General features: G+C 35.3%; 1 protein-coding gene and 1 pseudogene across 1 annotated transcript; one reads left to right on the forward strand and one right to left on the reverse strand.

Moving 5' to 3' along the window:
• Positions 1-2,106: 2,106 nt before the first annotated feature.
• On the forward strand, positions 2,107-6,762 carry LOC115988862 (phospho-N-acetylmuramoyl-pentapeptide-transferase homolog). The gene is made up of 8 exons (XM_031112487.1): positions 2,107-2,488; positions 2,619-2,693; positions 2,896-3,113; positions 3,287-3,737; positions 3,851-3,915; positions 4,539-4,732; positions 5,526-5,734; positions 6,271-6,762. The coding sequence occupies exons 1-8, from the start codon at positions 2,384-2,386 to the stop codon at positions 6,451-6,453; spliced, it is 1,500 nt and encodes a 499-aa protein (XP_030968347.1). The 5' UTR covers positions 2,107-2,383; the 3' UTR covers positions 6,454-6,762.
• Positions 6,763-8,269: 1,507 nt separating this feature from the next.
• Positions 8,270-9,451, reverse strand: LOC115990784 (annotated as a pseudogene).
• Positions 9,452-9,850: the final 399 nt, after the last annotated feature.

A 9,850-nucleotide genomic window follows, 5' to 3' on the forward strand; every position in this document is an offset into this window, starting at 1 on the left:
GATCAAAACCCAGTTGCCCTTTTATGGGTTTTTTAAGCTTTCTAGGTGGTAAATGAAGTAGGGGTTGGATTTTTTTTTTTTTGGTATACCAGGTGTTTGATTAAAGTTCCCAGAGAATTAGTTCGGTTCCCCAGAAAAGGAAAAAGATGTATGAATCTAAGTCACATAACTGAACAAGGATTAGTGAAGTTGGTTTTCCTTATTTTGCTTCCGTTGTGCTGGTTTCTTGGTGATCAAACTGAAAATTATGTCTTGCCAGCCTTTTTAGTGCTAAAATTAAGACACTTGCTGTAGACAATTTGCAGATGATGTCTTCTGCACTGGAACTCGAGTTCCACCTGGAATTTTTTACTAGATCAGCAAGTCAGAAGTTTGGAACTCGATTTGCTACTGAACTCGAGTTTTAAAAACTCGAGATGCTAGTTTTTCACTTTCTTCCCTACCTTGTCAAATAACAAAATTCTTCTAATAATAAAGTTAAATGGAAAAAAATTCCGGTAAACACAACCCAGGTTTTTCCAAGTTTTCTGCAGCGTATATACAACTGCGATTTAGTGTTTTTCAACAATCACAAAATTCCTTTCCCCGTGAATCAAAAAATAAATTAAAATATAAATCTATTTTAAGATTGTTGGATATATATCAAAATTTTACTTTGTGATTAAGCAAAAGGAATACATACATATCTAAATATAAACAATAACACAAATAGATGTGATAGACAAAAGCAATAAACACATATTGAATATATATAAGAAGAAATATGCAAATAATTAATAACTCACAGACCAAATGCGTGAAAAATGGATGATTCAGATCAAGTCTTATGTTTGACACAATCTTCTTAAAGCAGATTTTGCCCCTCACACAATCACTGCGGTGCTTTGAGACTCACAGACATCTGCCTCCTAGGATAAAATGAAAACGAAACACAGAAGGTCGTGCTCTGCGAACTACTCAATGTCTTTTTCTCTCTCTTTGACACAAAATGAATATGCACAAAAATATTCTCTCTTAGAGATTTTTTTTTTTTTTTTTAAATCCTGAAAAGTAGTTTTTATGAATGAGGAACTATTAAAAATTATACGTTACTAAACAGGCACTTTATTTCAATAATAACTGTTGTGCATAGATTAACTGACTTAAAATTTAAAATAATAAAATATTATTATTTGGACAAGTAGACTCAATCCACATATGCCAAAAGTCCAACCCAATGTCCAACTCATGAGCATATAAACTCATATATTATTTCTTTCCTTTCCTATGTGGGACTCAGGATTTTTACTACTTTTAATAACATCTTCAAGTGAACATAGAAAATATCAATTTTTTATTCACTCCATGTTATTTTTCCTACAATAGAATCTGTGCACAGCAGTTATTACTGAAACATAGTGTCTATCTAGTAACGTATAATTTTTAATAGTTCCTCATTCATAAAAATTACTTTTGAAAAAAAAAAAAAATCTCCCAGTGAGAATATTTTTGTGCATTTCATTTTGTGTCAAAGAGAGAGAAAGAAACATTGAGTAGTTCGCAGAGCACGATCTTGTGTGTTTCGTTTTCGTGCTGTAGATTATTTTATCATGGGAGGCAGATGTCTATAAGTCTCAAAGCACCACAATGATTGTGTGAGGTGCGAAATCTGTTTTAAGGAGATTGTGTCAAACATAAGACTTAATCTGAATTATTCATCATTCACGCATTTATTCCGTGAGTTTTTAATTATTTGCAGATTTCTTCTTACCTATCATATTTATTTGTGTTATTGCTTATATTTAGATCTGTATGTTGTTCATTTTGCTTTATCACAAAAGTAAATTGTTAAAATATATCCGACCAACATTTGATTAGAAAAATTTTCTTTGTACTATACCATTCATTACTAAAAATTGGATTGATAAGTGGCAAACAAATCCCAACTCCTAGAACAAAAAGGACATCCAAATTCAAAAAACGTCACACTCGAGTAAAAAAAAATCTCAAGATGCCAAACAAACAGCCCTCTATGACCTAACGCAAAATGTAAAAAATCCCGCACGCTACAAAATGGCGCGTGATTACAAATTTTGATCTAAAAACCATTCCTTCCGAGAAAATCGAAGTAGTAAGGTAGTAGTAGGTTACCACTTACCACCTTCTCTCTCTCTCTCTCTCTCTCTTTTCTATTTCCTCCGCCAGTTCACAAACGAATACACAAACACAACAATAAAAACAGCTAGCCGTACAGCCGGTTCGCTTGGAGTTATAAAAACTCAAAATACTCAACTTTCTTTTTTCACAAGTTTTGAATTTGAATGGCCTCTCTTCTCTCACCAAACTCAACTCCAAGATCTCTCTTCATTTTCACTCTCTCTGTATCTCCACCCTCCTCGTAACCATGCCTTCCTTTTCTCATTCTCTGAATCTCCACCACTCCCGATTCCCCAAACCGCTTTCTCCTTACATTCGATCCGACTCTTCTTCCTTTCCGCATTATCTCAAGGTATATCTTAATTTCTTTTAGCTCCTCCTTCTTTTGGTTTTATTAGTAAAACATAGCTCTTTTTTCCCCCTGATTTAGTATTGGATTAATTTTGAATTGGCTCATTGTTTTGTTATTTACCTTTGTGTAGCTAAATGCACCAATTTTTCGAAGTCGTGCGTGCCGTTTACAGCGCAGTCTTGTTCGATTCAAGGCCTTCGATGACGTATGTCAAATTAGAGGCTAATTGTTATGCCAATATTTTACATCATTATTGATTTTGTTTTAGCTTTGGCGGAATTTTCAATTACAAATTCAATATACTGTTCTGATCATTTTCCTTTCAAATTCATAAATCAATGCATTCTTGTTGTTGTTGTTATTGGTGATTATGGAGATTAAACTTGGATGATCGTCTTGTTATATAGGATTCATTTGATATACCGTCGCTTCATGATTGGAATGACAATGATGGGATGTCTGGGTACATGCTTTCATCCAGTGAAGGCGAAGATAGCGATACAGAAATCTTGCTAGGTCCATTACATGACGATGAAATGCCTAGTGTTACTGTAAAAACTGATGAGGCCTTTGCAGCTGCTGCTAACCGGCTCGCAATTCTTGGGAGAAGACGCAGGAAACACAGGCAAGTTCGCCGCTGTACCTATCCACGCTCATCATATTAATGGCTATGCTCTTGGTTAATATTTGAGCAGTCATCGTTTTTGGTTGTTGAGTTTTTTTATTATTGTATTAACGAGAAGTAATCGTGGTTTCTCTAGTTTGAAATCTCAGTCTTTTTGCGCTCTATAATTGCAGGATTAAATTGGGGGTTTTGATCAATGCTGGACTTATAAGCTTCTTGATAGTGCTGCTTTTATTTGTGGATTGGTGTGCATGGAGGATTGTCAGGTTACCTTTAGAAGCATTTTACTTGACCCGCCCGTTTCTTATATCAGCCGCTTTAGTGTCTTGTGCAGGCTATGTTTGTGTCCCATTACTGTATAGGCTCAAGATTCATCAAATAATCAGAACAGAAGGGCCTGCTAGGCACTCCTTAAAAAAGAGAACTCCCACAATGGGTGGATTGTTTTTTGTTCCTATCGGTGTAACTGTTGCTAGATTCGTTGCTGGTTTTTCTTCTACCGAAGTGTTTGGGGCAGCTGCAGTAACTCTAGCATTTGCTGCAATTGGGTTACTAGATGATATCTTAAGCCTTGTCAAGAATGATAATAGTGGTTTATCAGCATGGGGAAAAATTGCGCTGGAGGTAAAGATTTTTTCGCTGATTGATTTCTTCTTGGATTTAATATGCTTATTGCTGTTTGAATCAGTGGTGGATTCCTAACAAACTTCGAGTAATGTAAGTTTGATACTGTACAGGTAGCCGTTGGGACCTGGTTTTCATTTTGGTTGGATAGCACAAGTATATCGTCACCCTACAGCATGTATAGCTTCTTGTAACTAATCTGATCAACATTTTTCTGATGGTAACTCACATATCTATTCTCATAATGACAAGCAAGATAATGCTACATGAATTTCTTGGCAAAGGAAGCAAAAACAAATTTTTCTCTTAACTATTTTCTTCTTGGAGCAGTTTACAATTTAAAATATTGCTGGATTCTTCATAAGTTCAAAAAATGTCAGCCATTATAGGTGAACAAGTGGACATAAGATTGATTTTGTGTTTGCTATCTGTCATTTATTCATTTTACTGTTACGTGTACATTGTCCAAGTAGTTGCAAATCATTAACCTAAGGTTGAGGTTCCTCTGGAAAATTTAGTGAATGCATATATTGGAAATCTCTCCTAATTCCTTTTGAATTCACTGTTTAGAAATCTAAACTTGCCATGAAGTCAATGTTTGATCTAGTTAACCCAAGAGATTGTGGGTTGAATTGATGCCATACATCTATAATCTTGTTTTAATTAGTTAGTGGTAGGATATGTGTCTAATGGGGAATTTATCGCTCAAACACGTCTTTACTACACGAGAATCCATGCAGTACTGCTTTGCATAAATGGTTCATTTTTTTTATGTCCATCTTTCATTTTTCTGTATTGCAGGAAAATGCTACTTCCACTACCTGCACCAATAGGACTTGTGTGCCTGGGAAGATGGTATCTATTGTTGACTTCATTTTGTTTTGTTTCAATGGGGAATGGGGTTAACCTAACAGATGGTCTTGATGGGCTGGCTGGAGGGGCTGCTGCATTGGCTTTTATAGGAATGTCAATCGCAGTGCTTCCAATATGTTCTGGTTAGTATGGATCTTGTTTAGTTAGCTGCATATATTGAAGGGATCATATGCTTTAAAATAAGCAACATTTCAATAATTTTATTCATGTCTTGTGCCATTATCTATAGTGACCGACCCTAACTAGTTTATTGATGATCCATAGCTGACCTCAAAGTTGCTTTTGTTTGTGCCATTATCTAATATATGTTGTAAAAACAAGGTATTGCAGATAAAATAATGCTAAAAAAATGTAAATCTAGTCAAACTACAATGCATTTATCTTGGGCATGATGGAGCTGTTCTTTCTGTGGAAAGCAAATATTGTCATATTCTATGACCAAGAACAGCTACTGATGCTGTTAAACTGATGTAACTTCTTATTGCTTGTCTTCTTGTTGATGTATTTATATTGTTTGGATAACCTTTTGAGACTATCAAACACTTCAACATTCTGCAAAGATCTCTTAATAATTTATATTTTATGACTTGCAGATTGTGACTTGTATGCTTAATCATGTTACTTTACTTGCATCTCTTATAGTTATGTGGGAGACTAATACCTATATTGCAATTTGGTTACACCTTCATCATTGCACTTCCACCCAGGATCTGCATCATGCATAACAGTTCCAAATCCTCATATTACTATAGCATCATTGCAAGTGGCTGGTTGAGAATATTGTGATGATCTTACATGTTTCTTTGTTGGAAGTTTGAATTTCATAATATGCTGGGTAAAGAAGTATAATTGTAAACCTAGCCTCTTCTGATACTTCTTCAACAATGCCAACTATAATTTTTCATCCCATATCAGAGCTTGCTATATTTGGGGCATCGATGGCAGGAGCCTGTGTTGGTTTTCTTTTGCACAACCAGTACAGAGCATCTGTATTTATGGGTGATACTGGATCCTTGGCACTGGGTGGAGCATTGGCTGCAATGGCTGCTTGTACTGGAATGTTCTTTCCATTACTTATTTCATCTGGAATATTTGTTATGGAAGCATCATCGGTTATTGTACAGGTATGTTTTTTTGGTGGTCCTTTTCTCATCTATTTCAGCTACAAAACACTATATGAATAATTATAATTACCACATTCAAGCAAGTTTTGCTAATTTGATGACTTTTAAAAACAAAAAAAAAAAAAATCCTTTCATCGCTGCTCTCCATTCCAATTCTATGGCCTACATGGTCACTTTTGATAAGCCTGGGAGAAAAAGAATTCATGTATTGGGGTGCTATTAGATGGGAAAAGGATTTGTATAGCATACCCCAATTATTTGGGATGAAGGTTTACTTGAGTTGAGATTGGTGTGAATACATAGGTACATTGCCTTATTCAAGCAATTTCTGATGTTTGAAAAAAAAAAAAAAAAAAATTATCCCTTTCATTGCTGTTCCCCTTGCCAATTCTATTGCCTACATGAGATAGGTCTGAATGAAGAAAAATAATTCCTGTATAGTTTATAAATGAATTATGAAAACCGCGTTCTTCAGAAAGTATGTTCTTCAGAAAGTGTAGTTTTCTTGTCCGAAGGCTGACTGCATTATGTTTTAGGTATTATACTTCAAGACAACCAGACTTTTGTGGGGATTTGGGCGCCGCGTGTTCCGAATGGCACCGCTTCATCATCACTTTGAATTATGTGGGATTAAAGAACCGATCATTGTTGCAGGCGCATATGTTATATCATCCATGTTGGCTTTACTGGCTGCCTATGTGGGTCTTATTTCAGCATAACATCCAAAAAGGCCTAATTGCCATTTCATTTGTTGTAGTTAGGGTCACCAGAATCACAGTTCTTTATTTATTCTTTTTGATTTAGAAACTGTGTCCAAGTAGCCATTTTTTATTCTTTTCTTTGAAAAATTCAAGCAAGAGGTCAATGAGATTTAACCGAAACCTCCTCTCTCTTTAATAAAACAGTGGAGAGTGGAGTTATAGATTTAAAACCCTTTAGCACATAATTTACCTATAGAAAGAAGAGAAAAATGTAAAAATACCTGTCAACTTTGGGTTGATTTCAAGTTAATCATTAGAATTCTTAATTTGAAAATTTACTCCCAATTCCAAAGGTTCCATAAATTGTTAAACTGCTTATTCTGTCTTATTTTCGATGGTTGTCATGAATGGAATTTAAATCACATTATTCATTTTCAATTAAAAAAACGTTTTAAAGTATGATATTCATATAATGCGAAATTCAAGATAATCTTTTTTTTTTTTTTTGGGTTCCTTTTTCTCACCTCTCTCGTGTAGTGGCGCTGCTTGTGGACTTTTAAGTCGTGATTGGTGGCAATTGGTAGTTCTCGAATTTGGGTTGGGTTGATGATTTGGGGGTATGAGTGGGGCCAACTTCTTATAACTTGTAGTGGTGCCATGGGGAATATGGGCTTAATGTGGAAATTTGATTTAAGTGTGGGTCCATGAGTGGGTTTTTTTATGATGGGCATGTAAATGTTTGTGTGTGTAAATGTAAATCGATTTGAGTCATGTGGGGACATCTACTGACAGCTTGGGTACCTTGTTCTTTTCAACATAGTTGTGATGGTGATGGATTTCATGACTACATAAGAAAGAATCAAGCCTGATAAAAGAAAAAGATAAAAAAAAAAAGAAAGAATCAAGCATCATCCTCAGCTGCTGCAGAAGAACACACTCTTGAAATGTTAGAAAATTTTGGAGGCAGTCTAAACAAGGGTTCATTAATACCACTAGAACCTTGACATGTTGAACTTAATGCATAGCCCAATGCTCGAGCTACAGGAACTACAATGACATTCCCAACCTGAATGTGTCTCTCTTTTACAGGACCACCGAGCTTGTAATAATCTGGAAACCCAAGTTTGGCATTCTCATGTATTGTTAGAACTCTTTGTATAGGATGTAAGGTCATCTGGTTGTGAGGCTATGCTCGTGTAACAACTGTTGGCAGAGCCTCATCCTACTATAAACTTGCAAAGGTGTTGAGAAGGTGTTGAGAATACACATGTGAGAAAAGTCTCATGTTGAATAAGAATGACAATGATGAGTAGTTAATATAGCATAGTTGGGCCCAAACTCATAGAGTTAAGTATTTTAAGTTATATGGTGTCTCTATATATTATAGTAACTGCTAAGTTGGTAGCTCTCCAAGGTGTTATCTCCCCAACAAGTAGTATAAAAGCTCATGGTATTGTGTGGCAAAGATGGCAAGGTTTATGGGGTCTCTATCCTAGTAGCGACAAAGCAAGCCTAAAGGGCCTAATAGGTCCAACAAAGGATGGTGTGTGGTGAAGGTGGCATTTAGGGTCCCTTCCACGGTGGGGAGTATTGCTAATGCTGCTAGATCACGATGAAGCTTGTGATTCCAATGGACAAGAATGTGTGGGCAGGTTTCGATAGATGTGCGTGAGGGGAGATTGTTGGAAATACATATATGAGCGAAGTCTCACATCAAATAAAAAATAACAAGAGTGAGTGGTTAATGTAATATAGTTGATCCCAAACTCATAGGCTTAAGTCTTTTGAGTCAAATCATATCTCTATATGTTATATTAACTACTCAGTTGGTCGCTCACCAAGGTGTTATCTCCCCAACAAATGCTATCATCACAAAATGGTAAAAATGCAAAGGTAAGTAAACCCTTGATACATTTGGATCCCATTCAACTTTATTATTGGGATGGACACAAACACTTGGCAAATATGGATCCAAATTTATTATAAGGATGGCCACAAACACTAGGCAGTTCTCTAAACTTTGCTCCTGTTTTTTGGGATCTCACAAACATGCTCGGAGTCATCATTGTTCAATTCAAGTGGACGATGATTATAGAGGACACAGTCTAATTGTTTTTTCTTTGGAGGACCTAACAATTTGTCTTTGCCATATCTAATAAGCATTTGGAACTCTGTTTGGGGAGTTTCATTATAAGGTATTTCATCCCAGTGTTCATCATTCTCAACATCAGGAAAGTCGAAAATTGCATATTTAAGCAAAAGCTTTTCTTCTAATTTAAGATTGTGGCCTTCATAATAAGCAATTGTGTTCATCTCAAACTCCATCGAAATAACCTCCTTTGCAACAACATCACGAGTGTGAACTAGGAATTGAGGCAAATTCTCAGTAGACTATGCCCCATAAGAAAACATGCATGTGTAATTGAGGAAGCCCGTATGCACCTGCCACCATCATACCCATCTAGGCTTGATAGTTCATGCCAATGAGACAACCCAATGCGTAATGTTCAAGAAAACCATTTGCAAACTTAAATAATGTTAACCACATTTTCTATTAAAATATAATCTTGGCTTCGGATATTGAAGTAAATCTTTTTTTTTGGAAAAAAAATATTGAAGTAAATCAATGTAAACAATTAGTTGTTTATTTTTCTTGTCTTCCAATGGATTGTCTTTATTCCTAAATTGATTAAAAGCCACTTATTCCTTGACGGGGTTCACCACATATCACATCAACATCATTTGGTAAAGGTAAGATCTTTGACTTGTAACCTTTGATGACAACATCTTTTAGTCTTATACTCTTAGTACAACTCCCTTATCCCTTAATAGGTTGGCAAGAGTCTTCCTCAGCTTTATTACCTTTCCTACAAACCTTAAAATATGATTCACTATAACATATTGCTAGTATCTTCTCTACTTCAAACACCTCCTTATCTTCCCCATCAACCTCATCACTGTCACTATCATCGTTAGTACCATCATTAGCAACATTTTCTTTTCCAAAGAGATTCATATACTCTTGTGGAACATTATTATTTTTATCTTGGGAAAGATAAAAAATATATATATATATATATATTTTTTTTTTTTTACTTCTTAAGCAACAAAAAAAAGTCCTCAGTATATTCATTGTTGACTCTATCTCTGGATGGCTTAACCTGAGACTATCACAAGCATACTCATTCAAGTCAATTGCCCATCTCGTAACAATATTTAAATTGGACAAATTAGCTCAAAGTCACTAGGCCCCATTATTTTGGACTGCGAATTTGAGTGAGGTTTGAAACTGAATTGAGGTATTTGACAAAAATGACACCATTCATAATTTAAAAGTTTTTATATTATATTTAAAATACCATACGCATAGGAAATTTTTTTGTAGCAATGTGACCATATTTTGCATGAAAGAAAT

The sequence above is a fragment of the Quercus lobata genome, chromosome 5 (genome assembly GCF_001633185.2).
Source record: "Quercus lobata isolate SW786 chromosome 5, ValleyOak3.0 Primary Assembly, whole genome shotgun sequence".
NCBI lineage: Eukaryota > Viridiplantae > Streptophyta > Magnoliopsida > Fagales > Fagaceae > Quercus > Quercus lobata.